This window comes from Dinoponera quadriceps, unplaced genomic scaffold (genome assembly GCF_001313825.1).
Source record: "Dinoponera quadriceps isolate SergipeBrazil2010 unplaced genomic scaffold, ASM131382v1 scaffold823, whole genome shotgun sequence".
NCBI lineage: Eukaryota > Metazoa > Arthropoda > Insecta > Hymenoptera > Formicidae > Dinoponera > Dinoponera quadriceps.
The window spans coordinates 323620-347933 of record NW_014555144.1 but is presented as its reverse complement, the minus strand read 5'-3'; the positions used below and the strand labels follow the sequence as shown (position 1 = coordinate 347933).

General features: G+C 44.8%; 3 protein-coding genes across 5 annotated transcripts in view; 1 reads left to right on the top strand and 2 right to left on the bottom strand.

Moving 5' to 3' along the window:
• Positions 1-1686: 1686 nt before the first annotated feature.
• On the bottom strand, positions 1687-2619 carry LOC106743057 (39S ribosomal protein L33, mitochondrial). The gene is made up of 3 exons (XM_014616551.1): positions 2314-2619; positions 1970-2073; positions 1687-1810 (listed from the first exon to the last, which is right to left on the bottom strand). Exons 1-3 carry the CDS (start codon positions 2349-2351, stop codon positions 1758-1760), a joined length of 195 nt encoding a protein of 64 aa, XP_014472037.1. The 5' UTR covers positions 2352-2619; the 3' UTR covers positions 1687-1757.
• Positions 2620-3070: 451 nt separating this feature from the next.
• On the bottom strand, positions 3071-7081 carry LOC106743054 (DNA replication factor Cdt1). The gene is made up of 6 exons (XM_014616548.1): positions 6203-7081; positions 5867-6116; positions 5411-5741; positions 4997-5176; positions 4139-4389; positions 3071-4044 (listed from the first exon to the last, which is right to left on the bottom strand). Exons 1-6 carry the CDS (start codon positions 6964-6966, stop codon positions 3682-3684), a joined length of 2139 nt encoding a protein of 712 aa, XP_014472034.1. The 5' UTR covers positions 6967-7081; the 3' UTR covers positions 3071-3681.
• A 931-nt stretch (positions 7082-8012) lies between these two features.
• LOC106743073 overlaps positions 8013-24314 on the top strand; it is a 35910-nt gene continuing 19608 nt past the window's right edge. For all 3 annotated transcript variants that reach the window (XM_014616588.1, XM_014616589.1, XM_014616587.1), the window contains exon 1: positions 8013-8640. The gene's annotated coding sequence lies outside the window, so the exon portion shown is untranslated. The remainder of the gene's footprint in view (positions 8641-24314) is intronic.

The window sequence follows — 24314 nt, the reverse complement described above, 5'->3', positions numbered from 1 at the left end:
CCCGCCCCGGTCGTTCTTTCTCCTTTTTCCCCTTCCTTAACGCCGATTGCGGGTTGTTTCACTCGTCAAACGAGAATCTCACGTAGAGGGCCGAGTCAAGTGCCGCCGCCGATTACTGCATGAACGGCCGTGTCGATTTAGGTTTGTTCCTTTGTGCGCCCGCGCACGATTTATTAACAGTTGCTCCTTTACACTGACGGACGGCAGGTCGAATGACAGGATCGGTCGAAAGCAGCCTGGTTGAAACATTTCTCTCGCAGATCCGTGTGAGGCGCAGTCGACTGCACTCCCGCGAGGAAATTTACTCGGTGAATAATCTGCCGAGTGTTAAACTGTGCGAGACAGCTCGCGCGATCGGCAGCGAGTGAGTTGAAGCTCGCGTGGCCACCTCGTCGCGCCGCCGAAAGTGCGGCTCGCAATTACCAGGTTGGCGTGCGTGTGCGTCCACGAGGAAATCAGGAAGCCTTTTCTTCGAGGAATGAAGAAAGAGAGAAAGGGAGAGAAGAGGGGAGGGGAAGAAGCAGGGAAGATTCCGGATCTCACGAGCTGTCACGCGCACAATCGCGAAAGATAGAGAGACGATTCTCTCGCCGGGACGCAACCCCTTCTGCGGTTTCTCCCCCTTTCCTCTGGACAATGGACCGACTCGTGGAGAAAGAGAGAAAGAGAGAAAATGAATTTGCAACATCAGTAAACTGCGCGGCGCCGCCGCTCCCGCACCGCAATCAAAAAAGAGCGAAGAGTGGAGAGAGAGAGAGAGAGAATGGGGAGAAGAGGGGGAGTTAAAAAAGAGGAAGAGAGAGAGAGAGAACGGGAAAAAGGAGTCCCCGGAACGAGGACTCCTGAAGAACGGCGAAACAAGGCGGGCGTGAGATGGAGAAAGAGAGAGAGGACGGATCGTGTTTCACGCCTGACGGATTCCGAACCGTTTGAAACCCAGGTGGAAATAATACAACTTTGTGTTCCTTGTTAAGGATCAAAGGAAACCTACCCCAATCTCGATGTCGAGACTCTTGGCTGGTCTCTCCGACTCTTGCCTCACCTCTCTTTCTCCTGTCCCGCGCGACCGGCATGAAACTTACGCAAAGCGTTTGCCCACTGTACGCTTTATTTGACAGCTTTCGGTAATGATACGCTAAGTAAGATCGATGGGATATTCCTTTTTTTTTTCGTCGAGAAACACCTGACATCTTAACGTTGAGCCAAGCGCGTCGTCGAACCGGTTAATAAACACGTTTCTCGACAAATATGTTTGTTTGCGTAGCCACAAAAAATGTGTAACAGTGCGAATCTACTTTCCTGCTGACTGATAGTAAAGACTGCATAGTCAATTTTGACACTTAACTTTCACCAGAGCACCAAAACTTATTTTATTTTTATCCTTTAAACTGGTCACTTTGTAATGCAACTATCAGATGGGAAAATCTATTCTATGATTTTCTCGTCCTATGTAGTGAAAATCCGAAAATCGTGCATAAAAATAGAGAGAGACCATGACTCTCGTTCTCTCACAATAGTCATATTTATAAAATATATTGTGTGAATATTAAATACACAGGAGGACATGTCATTGTTACTGTTTAAAAATTGTGCAGTACTCACTTAGGCATTGCGCTCAAAGAAATAACATCCATTGTGTGTTGTTCAGGATAAAAGAAGGTTACCTTATATTTCAAGCTGGACAAATATTTTTAATCCATCTTGTATTCTTATCTTTTATATTTAGTTTAAGCTATAATAAAACCTAGATGTATATATTATTTCAAGCTACGTATTTTCTTCCTTTCTTTATAGAGTGCATTGCATCGTACTGTAAGGAAAAATTTAGCTCCAATGTACATCGCTTGTTAAAACACCATTATTCGTAATCGAAGAAAGCATAATTGAATAGGATCATAGTTATCTTTGTATTCTATGTGAGAAGTAAATTTGCGATTGTAAATGACACTGTGTATCAGCAGATACTTACTGTGAGGATCAAAGGCTATGAATTCAAGCTTGTCGCCCAATCTCTCTCGAACGTGTACTCGAGTGTGACCGGTTATGACACTTTGTACCGCGACCAGGATATTTCTGCAATGAAATAACAACGTTAGTAGATATCTATTAATTAACAACACATTGGTTCTAACTTCATGTGCCTACTAATATTTTCTAGAAAGAAGAAATTACACATTTTTCCGACAGATACCTATAATTATATAAGTTAGATAATAAAACTGTTACGCGATTAGATTGTACGCTTCATTGCGCGTTCACAATCTAACCTTAACCTTTCGCTCAGCTGTTTTGCATATCACCGCACTCACTTACTTGCTCTTCGGTTTTAATAATGCGTTCGTTAAAAACATGGTATCGAGGATCTTTTTCGATTGTGTGATTCAAGAGATTGTTTCCGTGCAATGTCGTATGAATAAAAAATCCAACAAGGACTGCACAGCAATGTACCAAACTCTGAGAGGTTAGGACATGTTTGAATCAATTGGTGTGTTCTTTTTAGCCGTATTGCTGAACCGGTGCAACAAGTTAGAATGAGACAAATATATTTTTTCTCGCTCTAATTTATTGCTCTAATTTATTTATCAGTTCAACAGTGTAGCTAAAAAGAACAGATTAAATTCAACGCTATCCGATGGAAGATAGCTCAGCCTAGAGCTGCGTTCGAGAGTTCACACGGAGATATTTAATTGACCAATCATGATAAAGAAATCTAGGATATTTTTATCCTGATTGGCCAATTAAATATTCTATACATATTGTGGTGTTTCCAAACGCAGCCGCAAGCAACAACTCGCATCGAGATTTCAAGCCAGCCAATCAGATTCACGGAAAAGTTTCAACATTTCGATATTTCTCAAAACATATTTTTCTTATAAATTTCTTGTAATTTAACTCGACGTTTTAGTCATATTTTTCTTACATAACTAAAATTATATTTTGATTTATGCTTAATAATTTATAAGTTATTTTTATCTAATATTTTAATGTTTTTATTTATATTTCATATAATCATAGAAATTTAAATTTACAATTATACAATCAGAAGATATAAAATTTTACATTGCATTTTCCTAGTAACTTTACTGATAAGTGTAATAATGGCAGTGGATAATCAGCATGGAGTAACTTAGTTTAATAAACATAGAATACTTTGTTTAATATCTCATATGTTTAATATCTCAAAAATATTATATGTTTATATATGTGTGTTTTATTCTATATGTACTTCACTGAAAAGTAGCTTCATTTATATTTCTTCTACAATTCAAAGATGTGCGTTATATTATATGCAAAAAATAGTGTACAATACAATGATAAATATGCAATAATAAGTAATGAAACACCGAAAATAAACATAAGATAAAATATCGAGATTACTAAGTCCATTTAATGCTTCTGTGAATTAATTTCGTGTCCTGGAGAAAGCTGTTGAAGCGAAAGCAAGAACATCTTAACCGTAACTGCAAATAAGACTCTATTCCACTTTTATAAATCATAGAATATATGCAATTCAAATATACAACATATAAAATTAAACATATAATTTTGCATATAACACACATCTTTGAATTGTAGAAGAAATATTAATGAAGCTACTTTTCAGTGAAGTACATATAGACTAAAACATACAAGACTGCAAAATGAACAGTTCTTGATGTTGGATGAGAATATTATTTGGTATCATTCGATTTTTTGATTGGCCAATGTCTCCAATCGTTTAATCACTTTTATAATATCGGCATTTCTATCCAATTTCATGTAATTGACGTCTCGCACATTGTGTATGCTAACCCAAGTGGGTAATAACTTACACAACATCCGTAAATGTTCGTCCATTTCATTAGGCGTTAACTTAACATTTATGGAGTTATTCAATCGCTGTATCACGGTCTCCATCGGCAGAACGCCCTTCTTATCCGATATATAAATATAACGGAGTGTCCTCGCGAATTCCGGTAGCCTCGCGTATAACGTAGCTTCTTTGTCGGCGCTCGGAGTTCTCGTCATCTTCTCCAACGCCTTAGCCGCCTGTCTCTCGCGGACCTGAAATATTACGAGTACACAAAGATGAAAGATTGCGTTGCGAAGAATGTTAAGTGTTACTTCTCAAGATAGATATTCGGGTGATCCACCTTACCTTCTCGAGCAGAGATTTGGGAATGCCCTTAAATGCTTTAGTAAGGTAAGAATTTGGACGCCCACTCGGTGTAGCCGGGGGAGTGTCCACGATGGTAATGTTAACCTGCGGAATATTATTTTCCGTGGTTTGAGTCGTGGAGTCCTGTGTAGAAGATGGAGAAGTCGATTTTGAAGTCATTTTTGCCTCAGCCAGTCTCTGCAATGCCTTCCCCATACGAGAGCCGTTATCGAACAATGATTTAACTTTGTCTGTAAAAAAAAAAAGAGAAATAATATAATAATAAAAACATATGACAAAGAAATTTATGAACGGGAGATTTCTCATTAGTAGATATTAGTAGACATTTTATGAATTAAATGGACGCTTACATATTCTACTAATAGCTTCATCTTTCCTGAGAGAAATCTTAAATCCATTTTCTATAATTAACTTATTTATTACAGGACGGGTCGGGTGAAAGGAATGCATATTGTACACAACTACCGAGTTGTTAAACACAAGAAATGCTTTTATACCGATTATTCCGTGTTAGGTCGTGCTGATCAAGCAACAAAGTCTTGCGACATTGGGGCCGAACGGAAAAAAAAAAAACAGATTTTGCAAGTATTTGGACACATCGTTACTTAAACTTCTTGTGCAATATTTTGTCCCACTTAATCTCCTCGAAATTAAGACTACGTTACGTCACTGTACGTAACGCACGACAATGCAAATTTGTGCGAATATTTAAGATTCTTGACGCGTTACTTCAATGTCTCAAGATGTAGCACTATGCATTGTATACGACACAGGAAATCGAATAAATTAACTTTTTCCAAACAATATTCCTATTTTTGTCAACACTGTTATTCTTACCGAGAACATCTTTGGCAGTTGCATTGTCAGCTTGAGGTGGCTGCGGTAATTCGGCCTTTTCGATTTCTGTGCATGCTTCCAAGCTGAACTCAGGATGCCAGAACGTTATCTTCTGCTTATCGACAACTATCGGGGTCTTCAAGCTCAACAAAAATGTCTCGTGCTCGTTTTTCACTCTTTCTGTGTAACAAAGATATCGCAGATAATTATTATTATCAGATGAATAATTATGGATCATCTGATTTCTATTGCTGCATTGAGTCATTTTTTCTTTTTCCCACCAAATCTCTCTCTCAAGAACGAGAGGAAAAGAGAACGTGCGAGCTGACGCAGTTAGTGTGGCAATAGAAAACAGACCCATGGTAGATATTCAACAAAGATCGCACTGTACCATAAATCTCTTCTAGATAATACCTAGCAAAGCATTGTAAAATTTCCGTCTTCTTTCCAGCAATATTGCAGGCCCCATGCTGGGCCCAGATTTCAATATGTCATCAGGATCAGGTGTATACCTGCCATCATTCGCTTCGACCGTAGGCGTCAAAACCAATTCGTATCTCTCGGTTTTGGACACTGAGCCGAAATTACGATGCTTCTCTTGTTGATAGATATACGCGTCGGGATAGATGGTCTTTATCTGGGCTAGATGATCCAGCGTGAAATTACGTCCTAGCAACTTTTGAACCGCGGGCTTCAATTTGTTAAACGTTATTAATTCCTTTCTGTTAAACTGCATCGCTGATACCTGAAAGCAGAAACAAACAACTTTATATCTCATCATCATAAGATAAACATGAACAATGTACAGCATTAGTGTAAAAAAATTTTAATAAAAACATATAATGTAGAGAGTTAGAAAGGAGTTATTACCGTTTCCACGCATCTGAACACTTCTGCTAAGAGTTTATAATTGCCGGGCAATTCCAGTGATGATTTCTCGCTTTCAGCAATATGCCTTTGATAAGCTGGTTTCTTAGTGAGACTGCATGTCACAGGACTCGGTGTTGTGTCTTTAGGTTCTAGTAAAATTCTTCTCTGAGGACTCATTGCTTCTGATATGCTTCTGTTCTTGGTTGGAGTCGACAAGGTCTTGGTTGGAGATCTGGCTATCTTTTGTGGACTGTCAAGTGAGATACAAGTAGAACGTCATAAATGTCAACTGATCAGATTCAATTAGAGAATAACAACATAATCACAAAAACTTACCTCACAGGAATCTCGAGTTCTATCTTCTCGAATTTCTGCATCTGAGGCTGGTTAATGTCGCTCATTTTTTGCAACTCTGCTTGCAATTTCTCCGACTTTTCGTTCAAATTCTTATATCTAGCTATGGAAGTTTTCAGTTTCAACAGTCTGAGAGGAGACTTGTTGATTCTGTTCTTGATGTCGTTCAAGCTTAAGTTCTCAGTAGCCAGTTTCTCCATCGCCAAGGTTTTCTTCGTTAGAGTTTCTGAACCACAGATGGATGGCTCATGCTCTTTCTCCTCTTCTTCCTTGATTGTGCTGCATTTTGGAAGATCGTTAGAGAAACTCTTCTTGGGAGTCGTCAGCTTCTTTGGGCTGAGACTACCCTTCTTCTCGAAGGGCACTTTCCTGCTTTCTACATCAACAGCTCCCATGTTTTGCAGGCTTTGCCGGATGTCCACCTGACTATCCAGCGAGAACAGTCTGTGTGAACGTAGCACTCGCGTCATGGGTGACTTCTCCGTGTTCGTTTTCTGTGAGTCGAAGTGAATATTACGAACCGCTCTCTTGGCAGTTGGGGAATCCTTAGCCACGGGCTTCGTGCTCCTCAGGATGACTTTCGGGCTCACCATTCTGTTGCTTTCGTCGGACACGTGTTCTTCCGAGTTGATATCGCACTTTGGATTATTTGACTCCAGCAATGTAACCTTGGATTTACCCCGTATATCATCAGACGCACGACGCTTTTGTATGTTAAAGTACATTGTTACCGAAGGCTGCGACATATTGTTTCTTATATATCTACTCGTATTGAAAGGTAATGTATGCAACGTATGCAAGTTATTTATGCAATGTGACGACCGACCGTTAAAGCCTATCCGCGCTTTTAACAGTGTTTACCCGCCATCACAGCATTCCTGAAAAAGACGTTATTTGCACATGCGCATTGTAACTGAGGTTGCGTTCGGGAATCTTACTTTGAATGTGATTTCTGTGGGGAAATAATACCTTCGTGTGCCTTCGTGGATTTCGAGGCTATCGAGAATTTCCAAACTCTCTAGTGTGACTTTTAATAAATAAAATTAATGGACGATAGCAACATTGTCGCTTCTGATTGGCTGTCGCAACAAGAGTTGCGTCTGTATCAATCGGCTTGCAACTAAAGAAGGTAGGACATAATTGATTACGTCTCTATTGACCACATTGATTGGACGACACCAGAAAATCAGCAAATCACGGCTGGTTGTGGTTCGTGGTGGATCAAGACTAGGGAAATTTACTGCACAAGTTAACTCGCCCTCAAAATTTAAGTATACGAGACCGCCGATTCCTCGCTAACATTTTCTATGTTTGAAAGCGCACCGAAATGTTATTGAGATCTGTAACATTATTAAACCCGTATCAGATTACGGATGAGAGATTGAGATTGAAATTTGACCAATCAGTGCAAAGTTCACTAAATTTCATTAAACTCAAGTTTAGTAAGTTGTGCTCTGATTGGTTAAATTTCAATCCAATCTTAATCCTAATTCGTAGTCTGATACGGTCATTAACTCTTGCGACATACAACTCGATTTCATTTTATTCGCAACATCGCACATTAAACGTCGCATCTATTCGTAATATGCGTTCAATATAGACCAATCGTTCTTTCTCCGCAAAGCGTTTGCGGCATAAAGTGGACCCCAAGCCTTCGGAGCTCAGCCTAAATGCCGTTTGAACGAACCGCTGTCGCCATCTTGACTATTCGACTGGCTGTCACCGCTACCAGGTGGCGCTCGCCTCCGCGTCCTCGTCAATAACAAACTTCGAGTTCGCCTGGGCCGGGGCAGTAGCGAGTGGTGTGTGTGCCGTGGTGGTATTCGTGCAGTGACTGTTGTTGCTGCGATTTTCCGCGTCGCGATCGAGTACGAGGAGGGGACGAAGAATCCGGTTTGCTGAGTCGGGGCGGCGGCCGTGTCGCGCGTTTCAACACGAAACTTATCTCCGTCGCTCTCTTTTCACGGGCTTGCCGCCGCGCGAGTGCCGCCGCGCTTCGTCGACGGACTATTTGAAGATGGCGCGGGTAATAAGGGCCGTGGCCGCGTTCGGCGTCGTCCCGTGATCCCGTGTGCGGCGGGGTGGCCGCGTCTCCACGGAATTCGAACGGCAGTTGTTTACGTGCCTGCGCGCGCGCGAGACTCGATTCACCTTGTTCGGTCGGTCCCGTCTGCTCTCGTCTCTCTCTCGGTGCAGTTGATTATACAGACAGTGCTCGTGCGTCGTTCTCGCGACCCGGACTCGACGGAAACAAGGGAGAATCGGCGAACAGGAGGAGGAAGCGAACGGACGGTTGTCGCGGAGACCAAGCCCTGTTCGGCCCTGATCGCCCGTGTCATTGTTCGCCGTAAGCGGCGGCTCTACCGCATTGGTGCTGCGTGTGCTGCGGACAGAAGCTGCGTCTTCGCGTTTTTGTACAGGTAAGCGCGCCCACCGTTGTTGTTATCCGATCCTGAGCGGGCTGACTCGGGCGATCTTCGGCGCCTGCGAGATCGTCGAGACAACAGGACGCGCGACTCCTTTGCGTGGAGTTCGGCTGATCGCGATGAATTTTCGTGAGTCCCTCGGCGCGCAATAAGTGACACCCGTGCGCTTGTATGTGTGTGTATATATGATGTATGTATGTATTCCCACACAAGCGTCTCTCTCTCTCTTTACACACACACATACACGAGATCGAGATACAATCGGCGATACGTGAGGCCTCGACGATGGATAACGCGCTGTACAAAGAAAATTAAAGGAACTCGGTCTGTAAATAAGATTCGACTCGAGACTAATGCGGAGAATTTGGGAATCCGATGGATCTGCGTCTGATAAAATAGACACGATCGTAAGGTGAGTGCGTCGGACTTCGAGATTGGAAGTATCAAAACGCGGCCGACATCGGCGTGTGCGTAGCCGTGTTCGCGCGCGCGCGTGTTTGATCGGTAAATATTCGCCGCCCCGATATCTCTGATTCATATCCGCGTCGTTCGCAGGATAAACGCGATTCGCATTTGATCATTCGAATACACGACACCGCTTGATCCTCGAAGGAACGAGCGAGCGAGCGAGCGAGAGAAAAAGAGATAAGCTCTTCGTAATATGCTAATCTTCACTAAAGCCTTAACATTTACCAGGCTGAAACTCATTAGTTTTCTTAGTCGTTAGCATCTTGGTTGGATATGAATGTTCTTATAACAGTTGATTATTCGAATAATCTCTCATTTTGACAGCCTGACGCGTCGTATTGTGTCACATTATATTATTATATAAATTTTATATCCCATTCATGTATTTTTCATAAAATATCGCATATTATATCAATTTTTACAACACATTGTTTATATCACACACACATATACATACATACATATTATACGATGGGAACGAGTAGAAAGCCTAGTGAATTTTGGCCAGGTAAAAGGCTTCGTAGAAACTCAACGTACATCGACGTCGCGCGCCTCTCTACGCACTTTCGCGCTTTTCACCCTGAATGTGGGCCCCGTGCGAGATCCAGCGAGAGCTGCGCACGAATATCCACGGCGGCGGCACAGAACGTCCGATTTGGACGACTGCGTTCGTCGACGGCGAGGGGAGCGCCGAAAGTGGGGTGCGAAAGGACTATTGTGTGTATGAAAGAGAGAAAGAGAGCGTGTGCAACAGAGCCGACGATGCACGTCGTCGGGGTTCTCAGGACGCATCGATCCACGTCTCCGAAAGAGGAGAACCGTCGACGGGCCGATCGCCCTAGGAGGCGAGGCGCGGTCTTCGTCCGTGATTTACTCGTTAGGCGAGCAAATTGTGTGACAGGTGTTCACGTTTGTCTCTCCGCGGGCAGCAGCATCCCCGGCTGAATCTCGCTCGTCGATCGCGTCTCGTTTTGCTTTCACGCCCGCGGCGGTGCACGCGCGCGATGAGCAGCGTTATGATAGTGTGTAGCAGCAGCGACGACGGCGACACGATAGTAGTGGTGCGATGGCGCAGCGGTGGTAGTAGTGGTGTAACGTGTGTAACAGCGTCACGCAGAGCACAACAAAAGGAAGCACGGGTTACGTGAGAGAGGCATCGTATGGCCGGGAAGAGCGGGTATCGAGCGTCGATGGCACGGATCGGTTACGGGGATATCGCGCCCGTCTACCGGGTGTTCCGAACGGACGCGCGTCGAGACCTAATTCTCGAGCGGGCTTCTCTATGCGGAAAAGGAGGATTAATGTCTCATTTCCAGATTTATGTTCCCATTTATATAAGCAAGAATCTTATATATGAAGTTAAAAAATACTTGCACCTACATGAAGAAATTTTACACATGTAGTTCTAGTGAAAATATCACATCCTTGTTGTTTAAGAACAATTTTCGTGAAGAACCGGAAGAAAAAAATACTAGACACGTAGAATAGTATTTTCACACTGAGAACAGTTCGAGATCAGTTTGATGATATCGCTTTTGCCGTCTGATATTTTCCTCTCAATTCGTACAAATTATTCCTGAATATGATATTTTTAGCGGAAACTATGTAGATTTTTCGCATGTTGTGTAAACAACGAATTGATGCATATTTATTTCGTTTATGTGTCGAAAGGGAAGTTTTATCTGTGAATTTTACAAGAGAAATGATTCTCAATTTGATTTCCGAGTCAGTGCTGCGTTCTTCATGGATTTGTCTCCGACGTTTCGCGAACATTTCCGTCACTTCTTCACGGTGCAGGATCGACCTGAAACCGTCGTTCCTGCAAGCGATTCTCGAGAAAAAAATCTCACGCTCTCCCGAAATAATTAATAAGCTTCATCGAGGGGCTCTTTGTCGCGAATTGAGCTTGACGTCTCCCGTTATGTCTCGTCGTTCTGTTGCGAAGTGAAAAGCGTGTCTTGTTTAAAAAAAAAAAAAAAAAAAAAAAAAAAAATGAAAAGAGTTCGGTCCGCGCGTGAGTTTCTGTCGGCCGTGTATCGGCGCGGAATAACGCGTTTGATTGCGACCGCTGTTACATTCAATTGCGCCTGAAACGTCAATGAGCACGCGCAAGGGGGTGGCTGCTATTTGCCGGTAACGAGACGGACTGGTTCCGCAGGCACGTCCTTTGGCGTTTCAACGTATGTCAAAGGCCGCGGGAAAGAGTCCCGTCGTTGTCGCCGCCGTTGTCGAGTTCTGTCGCGAAGCTCGACGAATTTTCTTTAAGCATCAGCACGAGGCGACGACCGACCGACCGACCCGTGACACAGATCTCGCCAGCTGCGAGGAGATCGTCGAGGCGTCATGGGTTCTATTTTAAACCTTCCTCGGCTACGATAATAATAACAATTTTTGTTATTATTAATATACTCTCGCGATGGATGATTAAGGATGCGGAAACGGACCTGTCTGACGCTCCCTCCGCAGACTTCCGAGCGTTTTTTATACACGATATTAATTTATCACGATATTAATTTATCGCGCATTTTTAGATCGTTTCGAGTTGCAACGAACTTTACCCCCAATTTGAAATGTACACACGGGAAAATGCATGCCGCTGCATTCAAATAAATATTACTCGTTTCGAGTGTTTCGTAAATTTACATATACGCAAATATATCAAAGTTTATCGTGGAGCGTCCAATTTTTTATTCAAAATTATTCTGAATTCTAATAAGTTTAATACTTTAATCAAGAAGATTAAATCAAAACACTAATGTTCGGTTTACTTATTCAAATTAATCGAATTTAACTTTTTTTCGGTAAAATGTGTAATATTCTTGAAAAGAGAATAAATCCTTCTTTTGAGTAAATGATAATGAGCTTTTCTGATATTTGTGATGAATATATTCTGATACTGTTATCACGAAAAAATATACATTATCTAAGATAACTATTATTTAAAGGAAAAATAAACTGAAAAAAAAAATTGCTTTTTCCTCGGTACAGTTAACATTTTTCTCTGTGTGACAAAAAAGAGATTCTTGCGACGATTTCGATATTTGTAAGCTCACGAATTGTTCTCCGTGAAATAAAATCGTGCGTGGTTTATACACGGTTACTTCTTGGTTATTCTTTGTTTCAGTCTGTTCATAGAAGCGGCAGGTGGAAAGAGAGAGATAGATAGATAGATAGAGAAAGAGAGGGAGAGAGAGAGAAGGAATACGTCGATGCTAACGCGATTTTCAGGCTTTAACGAAGCGACTCTACGACCGAACGACTCACCGCCGTCTTGTTTCCATCGTTTCTGCCGTTCCTGTTTCAGCGGCCGACCCTGAGGGCAAAAACGCTCCTCGATAGTGTGCCACGCGCACTCGATACTTTCTATACGCGTGCCGCGTGTACACAAGCGTCGCTCATTCAACACACCATTGCCGCGGACCCGATGTCTTTTCGTCGATACTCGCGGTGAAAACGCAGGGACGTTGTCGATTCAGCTCTCCCGCGTGACGAAGAATTTCGTCGATTCTACATATATGTGTGTGTGTGTGTGTGTGTGTTGCATGTCTCTCTCTTTCTCACACCTTCGCGGTAACCTCTGCTCTTAATCAGATGCGGGCACACACCGGACGACCCTGAATACAATTTTTACATAACTGGAAGCCCGCCGCGCGCGACTACTTCCGAAGAGCGCAACGTGACGACACGCGCCTCGCGCGCGCACCTGCCGCTCCCGGAGGGAATTGATTCGAGGACGTCGCTCGATTTCGCATCAAAATCGAAACGACAATTGCGCGCGAAGCCCAGGTGAATCTCCGTGAGTTTATTTCATCTCGCTCGCTCGCACGAGCGATCTCTCGTCGACGTCGCGCCGGTGCGGCCGTGCGTTCTTGAGTTTGACGCACACGCCACTCGAAACTCGCCCGTTTATTTTTATCTCATGCTCGAAATCATCGATCGATCGCAAGTGGAGCGATGGAATGCCGCGCATTAGCCGCGCGCCCGACGGGAACTCGAGATTTCCACAGATCGCGAGGAATTAACGAGTGGCCTTGGGCCGGCCGGATATCTATCTCCCTCCCTCCCTCTCCTTCTCCGCAACACCCACCGCCGTTTCAATTGGGTCAATTGTGCGTTTTACTGCAGAGAGCACTATTTTCGAAAGACGCATCATTCCGGATGCGCTTGCGGCTCCCTGCTTCTCCTCTCCTTCTCGCTCGCTCGCTCTCTCCCTCTCCTTTCCTCTGCCCCCGTGCGGGGTAGTAATCGATGGGAAGTGCAGACTGCGCACACTTTCGGCTCCGTCTACACTCCGTTGACTGGAAGGAGAGAGAGAGAGAAAGAGAGAGATCTCGGTAGTCGGCGACGAGCAGACGAGAACGCGTCGCCGGGAACGTTCGTGATTTATTCGTAAGGATATCTGATATTTCCCGATTAATTCCATTCTGTTATTTTTCCCCGAGAGAATATCGTGACGCGTGTCGCGAAACTCGATCTTGCCGGAGGCGTGCCGCATTGGGACTCGTAAAGCCTGTATCAAACTGGTAATTGAGGATTGCGGACGGATGATTCGAACTTGACCAGTCGGAGTGAAACGAGACAATATCGAAATTGGTCAGATTCTGATCTTTTATCTGCAACTCTTTATTATTATTAATGTTGTCGTAGAAGCGATTTTGTAATTGTATATACAGGGTGATGATCATTACCACTTTAAGTATCATCGAGAAATAAAATAATAAAAGTGTTTTGTTAACGACTATAAGAGTGGGGATGGAAAAAAGTTCACATTTACAAATATTCAAGGTAAATAATAATCACTGGTATTGAAATTTCAGTAGATACATTTTTCTTCTGCTCTCATTCTAAACTCTTCGAGGGTGGTAATAGTTATTGCCTCACTTACATGTCACATATGCCTCGCTGTATGTTTTAGTTTCATCATTATAGTATTATCGTCATTATTATTATTATTTGCATTATTATTATTTTACTTCTTTGGCTTTCTTATTCCTAATACCTAGGCCGGTATTCGCAGTCGGATCTTATATACAAGATCGTCTTGAGTTTATCTTTCAGATGCCAACAAAATGAGCCGTACGTCATCTGAAGATAAACGTGAGCCGAACTTGTACAACAAGATCCGACTATAAATACCGGCCCTGGTCCGATACATGACGCGATCGCCGTTACGTTGTCCGCGAGATCGCCGAGACTACCGGTACTCGTGTCATAGTTCGCGAGAATGTGCGTGCACGCATGCGTGTGCATGCCCGTCGTGCGTGCAGGTATTTCACTCCGATGCGAACAGCTGGTGAGAGCGCGGGGTTTGTCCAAAGTTTTTCGCGACTACGATCGATTGTATACAGTGGTGCGAGTGTTATCGGTGTCGTCGTCTCGTTATCGTCGTCGGTGTGTATGTGAGTGTTGGGATTACTAAAGCTTCTCGCCTCGTTCCGACGGCGAGACACGCGTACTGCTCGACGACGGCTCTCCGCTTTGCGGCGTATGAGAGAGAGAGAGGGGGGGGGGGGGCATTTCTAAACGGGAAAACTTTCTAATCCGCGGCTGCGCGAGGAAATCGCGATTGCTTTCACTGTCGCGAGTCCTCGACACGCACTCGGCGGCTATAGCGTACGCGCGTCGCTGTTCATTGAAGGGAAGAAGAGTAATTGATCTCACTACAAATTACAGCCATTTCCGGCGCCGACCGTATTATCTTTGTTCCTCCGGCAAAAAAGTCGCAGCAGCAGTGCGCGTGTAAATCTATCGTTGGTCACACACCATAGCGTTTGCTGCTCGATGAAAAATCAGTCCCCCCGACTATAATTATCTCAATGTGCAATTACAGTTACTGATACCGAACAGCACTTATATGAGTTTCCTTTTATCTTCAAGTATTATCATTTAATTATTTATTTTAAGGTCTTCATGTCTCAGATTTTATGTCGCATCTAATTTTGTTTATTTACCGATCAGTTAGTATCATTATATACTAAAGGATTTCTCTCGCGTAAGCAAGAATTATTATTATAACACTTTCTTCCGAGCGAGAGTTCGACGTTGAATTCCCGGACGGATCTATTCGCGATTATCATATCATATCCCTTTCGCGGGCCCGACGAGACGACGGATGCCGCGATATCATCCTATTCAGCGCTATCGAGAGAACGGGCGCGTTCGACTACGAATCGCGATCGCGGCTTACATCCGCGAAATCGCGAGAAGCGAGGAGGAGGAGGTGGTAACGCGCACCGGTGATCTGGGGCGTCGTGTGCTTTTCGCGCCGTTATCGCCGCCGCATCTCACGTAGACGCGCGATTCGCTTCGTACCTCTCGCGATCAAGATGAATGCGCGGCGCCGTAAACACACGAGTAAAGCGGGTATGTACCGTAGCGCGCGCTGGTACCTCGCGTCCGACGTTTGTGCCGTGAACGTGCCTGCGAACCGGGGTCGTCGTGACGTCATTTGAATTGAAAGGAATCTGATATCGCGCTGAGGTGGAAAAAGAGATGACGAGGAGGAGGAGAGGAGAGAGAATGTGGAATCGGTCCGTTCGCGGACTGTTCACTCGGTAATGATCTAACAGTACGGGAATATGGCATTGAATGCAATTGTCGCGAACGCCGCCCTGGTAATATAGTTTACGCTATGCCCGTGATCCATGTAGCGCTGAACGTGTTGTGTGCGTGCTTGCGTGCGTGATAACCGGTGCGTAGGCGGGTGGTGGACAGGCGGGCGGATGACGGGTGAGCGAGTAATAGGTGGTGCTCGCGTAATCGCGCGTAGTAAGACGCGAAAGATCACTCGGCTACTCGATCGGTGTGGAATCGCGCGTGCTGATAACGCTTACGTGAGCGCGCTTTATCACTGATTACAGAATAAATAAATTGACACAAGCTGGCTCGACGCACGCGCCCCACGCGTTAAGTCTCAACACAGTTCGAACACTTCTTTCTGGATATACTTTGAAGCGCAGCCGCTTGACGGTGCGACGAGAGAACTTCTGGGAATCATTCAGAAGTGATTTCCATATCGTTCGTCGAATATTATTCAGAGGTTCTCTCGCTCTCGGGATTTCTGTGCCGAAATTTCGACGGCACTTTGACATTCTTAAGGACAGTTCGCGCTCGCTCAGACAGCCTGTGGATTAATAAAATCTACTTTGCTGACGATGCTGATATTTGTTAACTTCTCTCCTCTCACTTGCGAAGCGGGTTTATCGAGGAAAATTTACTCGTTTCGGTGTCTCTTATAAGCATCCGTAATTTGTCGGTCTCAATTCGAGACACCCTGCACGCTCGTGCGCCGAGAGAAGAAGCAGGAGAGAGCTTCGGCGAATTCTCGAAATCGACGAAGACGACGTCATGCGAGCTCGTCGAGTGGCGAACTTTTCGTACGCGTTTCGACGCGACTAGCGACAACGCGAGTGATCGCGGAATCAACCGTCAATTTGTCGAATTAATTGCGCGGGCTCGGTTAATCGAGGCGATGTTCAGACGAGAGCGAAAGACGGAGGCAGAGGGCGCACTTTAGTGCTGAAAGTCGACGTCGTCCAACCNTCCCCCCCCCCCCCTCTTTTTCCTACTTCCTCGGTGCAACCGATACTTTGTACATTGTTCGCCGTAATTATCCGTACTCGTCCGTGTGCGCTGCCTTATCTGTGTGTGTGCGCGCCTGCTCCGCTTCGGCAATGCATTACGATCGTGCCTAGGACGCTTAATGCAATAACCACCAGCGGTGGTGCATATTATCGAATTACCAGCGCGATCATTATCGGGCTACTCTCCGAGCTAAATTGCCGTGGCGCCATCACGTGTGCTTTTTTCTGCCTTTCTCTCCTTCCTTCTTTCCTCCCCTTCCTCCCTAACCCCTTTTTTTTCTTCTTCCATTTCTTTCGCTGTGACATGTTGAACTACGAAGTCGCGCCGCCGATCGTGTCTCTTTTCTGTTTTTAGGATTTCCGTTATCGTGCGGGACATGATGGATTACGAGCGCACAAACGCACACGCACACATTCAGATACATGCACACATGGATGCTTTAAATCACCGAAAATTACAGTCGCAGTCGGAAAGATAAAAGCGACGGGCGGGCCTTCCCTTCCCCTGTCGGTCGGTCGGCTACGCAACTTGCACGTTCTGAACGAAACCGCAATTAATCATCGCGATTAGCGCTACATTCATACACGTACACGCACGCACTCACGCACAAGCGCACAGTTCGCGCTGAATTGCCGCGTTATTTCGAGGTGGGATCTAGGTTCTGTTAAAACGGGAACTCGATATGGTTCGCCAAGAGCCGCTGGCACGGCTAGACGCGATTGTTTCTTATATTCTCTCTCTCTTTTCTTTTTTTTCTTTTTCTTCTTCTTCTTGTAATTGCACACGAGATGATTTATTTTTCCTCGTCTTCGCTTGGCAATTTTATTAATTGTAAATATATTCCTCGTTGAGGGGAGGGGGGGGGGGGTAAGAGTTCCTAGTCTCGCGAGTGGAAGTCACGATTCAAGATGTTGTCGACGGCGTACACTCGATTTCAGTTTGAACACTTTTTGCCGATGCAGCTCGGAAGTGGAGGCGATGTCCGATGAGAGACTCTGTTTGAGGATAATTCTCGGAAGAGTTCTCTCATTGAACATTGGCTCGATGTGTGTCGAGAAAAAAACGTTGAAGTGTTGAAACCAAGTATGCACGTGAAAAAAAGTGTTGTGTAGAGTTGATTAAGAGCGCCGTAATTGGAATAAATTTCCTCGATTCAATAGCAATATTACTGATACATCGTACATTATTTTCACAACTTGAATATTAGATAATATATTCGACAATATTGCTATTGAATCAAAGAGATTTCCTCCAATTGTGGCGCCGTTAACTAATTTTAACAATACAACAGTTCTTTTTTTTTAACATATTTTCCGAAAACTTGTTCTTTCATTAGATCATCGTTTGCGAGCTGCGTCGAAAAATAATGTTTAAACAATTTTTTGAGAGCCAGCGTGTACACGTTAATATAAATTCTTTTCGATTTTTTTCCCCCTTCTGTCGCGACGTCGTCGTGTTCCCATCGAGTAACGCGAATTGCGAATTAATCTCAATCCGTCCGAGCGTGCTGTTTTCGTTCAGAGTTCGATTAATCATGCGGTCGCAATGCCGTGTCGCCCTGGGCGGAAGCCGGTGACAACGAGACGTCCGACCGGCCGCGAATACTTGAAAGGTGAGCGCAGATAAGGCGTGGTCACGCTCACTACGTGGCATTGCACCGTGGGCGGCGTGTCACGATTCGCAATGAACTTGGATGCGCTGAACGAACGTTAATCCTTACGTGGTCGTGTTACCTCCTTGCCGTATATTCTCCCTTCCTCTACCGCCAACCTCTCTCTCTCTCTCTCTCTCTCTCACGTTCGCTCCTCATGATATTTCACCTTTAATTAAACCTTCGCGTTCCAGCTCCGCCTCGTTCCAAAATACGAGCCCCACCTCCGTAATACCCTCGTTTTAGTTCGATTAAGCTGCGCATTATTAATGATATCGCCCATCACACATTTTCCTGTCTGCAAACCAGACTCGTGAAGCGAAGTTTTTTTTTTTTGGAATGGAAACGAGTGAGTAGCATTTGTTACTGTCCTAGGATTACCTTCTGAGGAGATAGATAGGAAATAGTCGCAGGGGAAAGCCTTATTTATCGGACTGATCGACGAATTCAAGGCGAACCAACGTTTGATTTTCTCCATTTTGAAGCGTCCAGCAAAAAAGTGTTTAGTATTCGTAACAGTAAATGCATAGTGAAGGAATTATAGTCAGCGGAACCATTTTTGGCAGCAAATGTTGCTGTGTTTGTGACAATAATCTTATATACATGTTGCACTATTACACTTATATTGCTGTCACCATCTTTTTCTTTTCTTTTTTTTTTATTAGAACAACAAAAGATACAGCCTGCGCCAGCTGAGTAATCTTAGTAACATTAACTATTCTTTCTCTTGATGTGGATCTCCGACTCCCTTGCTCGCTCCGTTGTTATCACGAGGAAGTCAGGTCCAGGGGTTCTCTCGGGATCGCTCACTTCCTCGCCTCGCCGTCTCGTTCCGTCTGGTCCCTCCGTCACGGATTCGCGGTGCGTTTAATCTGCACTTTACGCATTTGACAGAAGCTCGGCCGAGACGGGCGACCCGGGTATAACTGTGTTCCGGGTGCCGCGTCGTTGTCGCGTGTCCTCTTCCGTCGTCTCACACACACACACACACGCGCGCGCGCTCCTCCTGTCCCCTCTTTCCTTCTCTGTCGTCTTTTTGCACGGCCGCACGACGTGACTCCGCGTTTTCACGGCGGGTGATCCCGCACTTTCGTTTCCACCGGGGAGTAGACGGGGGCGGCAGCGTGAAATCAGGGACGCGAGACGTTTCTTTCACGAACGAGCGACAAATCAGATAAATACATCTCCAAGACAAAGCCACCTCGGCCGCGATAAGGAGAGAAGACGCGCCGGCGAGAACTAAAATTCAAACATTCGGCCGCGACTATTCACGCGCACGCGTCGTTTTTTTGCTCTTCGTCGTGCGATGCGGTGGGTGGCGTGGACCTATGAACTAATAGACAAAAGACGGGCTATCTTATCTGGCCTAAGTGAGCGACAGAGAGCCATGGAACGCGGTAGGGAACAATTGCGGACGACGAATTAATGCGCTTAAGCACGGATAGATAATCGCTCACGGAGAGATCTCTCGAAGCGCCGGAGGTGTCCGCGGAGCTCCTCGCACGCGGTCACGTAAATACGAAAATCGCATAGATTACGCGTAATGACACATACATATAGCATGTCGTGTCGGTCCATCTATTCGTCATGTGACGTTTGTCGAAAGTATATACCACGCGCGAGATTCCATCGCGGCGACATGGCGCAGAACAAAGTACGTAGGATCTCTCTCTCTTTCTTTACAGTAATGTTCTCGTCGATCGTCGTTACAATGTGGGAACGCCCTCGAAATTACTACAAATTATACGTCATATGCACGCATGTATGCACGTACGTGTCTCTGCAGCGTGAGTCACGCATGCTTGCGCGTGACGCGACCGAAATGTACCGCCGCGACGTGCGTCGCGTTTTTCCTCTTCGCTTGTGTCGCCTCGTTCTTCTTTTTCTTTCATTATTTCGTTTTCATTTTCTCGACCCGTGACTCGGGCGTTTTTACGCCGCGGTTAAAGTTCCCGCGAGGTTACGTGGATTTTTCCTCCGTGTGATTAAGAGACGCGCGTTACCGAAGGCAATGACTAAGATTGAGTCTCTATCAAAGGCTGATTTAAATATCGTGAAAAAAATCATTACGGACGTCGTGAGGCAGTGAAAAGAATTAAGAAAGAATTTAGGGAGATATTAAGAAAATAACGTCGGAATTTTATGCGTCAGACGTGCCGTTTATTAATGTTCTCCGAGTGAAATTCCACTCGACAGGCAGAGAGACGGATAGCCGAGTCACTCGGAATCGCATGTGATTTTTCAGTCATACGGAGAGTAAATTGCACGATTTTAAAGTTTCGAGAAAAAATTCTCTCTTCTCCCCCACTTCTCCGTGGATTTTTTTTTGACTTCTTTACGGGAAGAAGTAAATGTGGTAAATTTTAACTATAACACACGTAAATTTTTCTAAAGGAATTTTTGTACCCTCGGAACAGAAATCGAGAAAATTCGCGAAGAAATGGGGACAAAACAGTTTTTTCTGAAACTTCAAAACTGAATCTCTGACGTACAGGGTGAGAATAGCTATTGCCGCACACTGAGAGAAATTCGAAAATTCTAGAATTTCTAAAATTAGAATGATCTTCGGCCTCAACTATATCTTCTTTAGATTTTAACCCATAAAACAGTAGTAGCAATATGCATACAAGTTGTTACTATTACTGACACTATAATAGCGCTTTCTAGAAAAATCGTTCTCCTGACTATAATTCCTTTACTTGTGCGCGATTATAAAAAAAATAGCCGAAATTTTTTCCACACTACAGAGACATCATTTCCCGCCGCCGATTTTTCATTCAGTTGCAGGAACTGAGTTTCTTCTTTCCGTGTATTTCTCTTATATTTCAAGGATATTCAAATTGGTAATAGTCATTGCCTCGCTTTATATCCCACCGTCCCAACTAGATACAGTCGTCTGGAACCATAACCGACCGCAGCATTCACCCGTACGGATGAAGAATCCACTTTACGGTTTTAGTGTAACATTCACTCTCGCGATCCCGAGTGGCTGCATCTTTTCACGGCCGCTTCGGGCTAAATCTCCGCTCCTTTCGGGTGAGATTTCGCTGCGGAAAATTTCGAGAGCGGCGCAACGAGCGCTTGAATATTTTACACCGCCGTCTCGACGGATGAGGTGTCTCGCGCGTGAGTTCAGGAGAATACGAGAGATTTTTCGACGGAGTCACTGTCGCGCGTTCCCTTGCGACCTCCTGCGCGTCAGACGTTCTCTAATTTTGACGGGCTAAAATAGCCTCAGAGAGAGCCGCTATCGATCAGACCGAGTCCTGCGCGCCACATGCAACTGTAACGTGCACGCGAAAGTTCCCCGAAAAGGGAAATTTCAGCTCGGCACGAAAGAACGTAAGCGGCGAAGATATCGCGCGGATTCGGCAGGTATATATCTTTTTTTTCCTCTCTCCTTCTTCTGTTTCCGCGGCGCACTGTATCTGTTACTCGAGAAAAACTAGGTTAATGTCGCGATATTATGCGCCGTATTTCGCGAACGAACGACCCTGTGCGCCACTCTCGCCATGTCGTCGTCGTCATTTCGTCCAGTAATATTCGAACAACACGCGAACGATCTCCGGATTACATTAATCGTCATTTTCTCCTATCGACCACGCGATAAAACTATAATCGGGCATTTAAATTGCGTCGGAAATGCCGAGCGGCGTATTTTTTGAAATATAAATATCTCTTCGTGATTCTTCTCTTCCTGCGATATAAACGACGTTGAGTCATTTATCGTTAAAAATAAATCTCTTAAAAAGTAATCTCTCTCTTCCTATTTTTTTTTTTTATAGAAATGCATTGTCTTAAGACCGCCTCGAAATACGGAGTGACTCGGGGAAATGGCGGATCAATTTTCCGTGGGATGTGATTATTCAGCACGATTATCCAGTTTCGCTAAATACCCCGGAAAACCTTGAGGGTGAGCGGCGGGGAGGCGGGGCGCAGATAAATTGAAAGAACTAGAAGGGAATCGTCTCCCTCTCGTGCGGACTTTTCGACGTTTTAATCTCGCCTTTCAAAGGATTGCATTCGTCTCTCCGTCACCCACCCGTCCTCTCCCTCTTTCTCTCTCACCCTCGTACAATTCGTTCATTCGTTTGTCGGCAAAATGACTGCTGCAAATCGCAATACAGCGAGACGATCGTCGATCATATGTCCATGCGAAAGAGTTGCCCAGTGAAAAAGCGTGGGATTCTCCATTCCACGACCGTCGTTACGCGCGCGATAAGGCTCGCCCTTTCAATCTCGCAATTGAAAAGAAAGAGAGAGAGAGAGAGAGAGAGAGAGAGATCTGTTGCCGCGCGCGCGAAGCGTACGCGGCGGACGTCGCGTCCTTTGATTATTGGATGTTATTTTTACCTGCTCATTTTCCCTTTGCATTTCACTCCGCATTTCTCTCGCGACTGACCGACCGATCGATCAATTCTCCTCTCCCCTTCTCTCCCACTCTCTCTCTCTCTCTCGCGCTTTCTGTCTTTCCTCATTCTCTTATCTCGTCGCTCAGCCTCTTCGGAATCCGTCCACCGTCTCTATTTCACCGTTATCGATCGCCGCCCGCCGCGAATATATTTTCTCCTTCGTCTTCTTCCGCATAAAAAGAAGGAAAGCGAACGAGTCAAGTGCAGTGCGCGACTCCTACGTACGTTGCGAATGTACGTACATGAGCACCCTTATCTTGCCGTTGTTATCAGACGATGGCAGGGGTTGTGCACGACGCCGGCCGAGGCACGTTTCGCAGAAGTCGTTATTGCCGCCACCCCATCTGGCGATTTTACCCTTTCGTCGAACCCTTCCGCGTCGCCCTCGTGTCGCGATCGTTTCTCGCTCGATGGGATATGACAGTCGACTCGTCAGGCACTTTTCGCAAAATCTAACCGCCTCGAGCTCGTGACACGCGTCGATCGGAGATATACGATTTTTCCGGGCTATCGAGCTTTCGAGGAGAACACTCGGGTGACACTCTTGTTCCGTCTTCTCGGCTCTACAATTAAGCCGGCATGAGATCTGAAACCGCGTGACTCAGATACTTCCTTTGAACGCCCCGTTTTCAAGACTTCGCCATTACTCTGCTTCGACGAGGAAAATGATATAATTAAGTCGTAACTCGATCTCTTAAAAGAAAACTCGTGCGATTTTCAATTTTACGACTGCTTCAGTAACGACCCCCATTGTGTTGACCTTTAGAAAACGGGCTGTTTTTTTTTTTCTTCTCAAAGGCTCTTGGTCTCTCGATATAATCGTTCTTGTTTAATGACGTGAGAAACGAGAAAATGCATACCGAGAATTCGTGCGTCAGACGTTTAAATAAAAAGATATACCTACAAAATGATATTTGTGATCAATTCGGCACATTTGTAAAGTTGTCCGAACACTTTTCTTTTTCTCGAATAATCGATAGTCGCAAAATTAACTCAACGTGAAGCCTTCTTTCGTAACCTCATTTCTCATGATTTTATTAATTTCTCGCTCCTGACTTCATCAGACAAGGATAATTGCGACGAAGGATTAAGAATCTTACGGTTTTAAGCTGTTAAACTGTTAATTGTTATGTTAAACTATTTTCATTGAGAAGATTGAAAATATATAGCATATCTGTGATGATAAAAAGAATTAAGTGTATACAGTATGGAGCTCCAAAACCTCCGGTTTCTAAAATTTAAGGCTGGATTCACACCGTCCATCTAAACGGTGACAGGCGAGCATCCGTTAATCCTGCGTCTAAACATTTTTCAACGTCTAATGCTAAATGTGACGGGCCGTAAGTGATCCGACATAAGAGCATCGAAAAATACTTCGACAGAGAATTGACATGCGCTTGTCTGTCGCCGTCTAGACGAATAATGTGAATCGACCCTAAGAATTGATCGACCGTGGCGCACAATCGCGAGAAAAAGAAGAAAACGATAGGAAAACCCGACCGACTCGTCGCGATTCCGCACCGTCGCTGTTTTCTTTGCGGAAGTTGTCGGCT

Bases quoted from the DNA above. Each gene is read 5' to 3' on its own strand.
- LOC106743054 (XM_014616548.1), bottom strand. From the start codon at position 6,966: ATGTCGCAGCCTTCGGTAACAATGTACTTTAACATACAAAAGCGTCGT. The intron at 6,117-6,202 runs GTAAGTTTTTGT...CTCACTTGACAG, and splicing joins GAACTCGAGATTCCTGTGAG to TCCACAAAAGATAGCCAGAT. The intron at 4,045-4,138 runs GTAAGGTGGATC...GTAATATTTCAG, and splicing joins CCAAATCTCTGCTCGAGAAG to GTCCGCGAGAGACAGGCGGC.
- LOC106743057 (XM_014616551.1), bottom strand. From the start codon at position 2,351: ATGTTTTTAACGAACGCATTATTAAAACCGAAGAGCAA. The intron at 2,074-2,313 runs GTAAGTGAGTGC...ATTTCATTGCAG, and splicing joins TTATTAAAACCGAAGAGCAA to AAATATCCTGGTCGCGGTAC. The intron at 1,811-1,969 runs GTAAGTATCTGC...TTTTCCTTACAG, and splicing joins CATAGCCTTTGATCCTCACA to TACGATGCAATGCACTCTAT.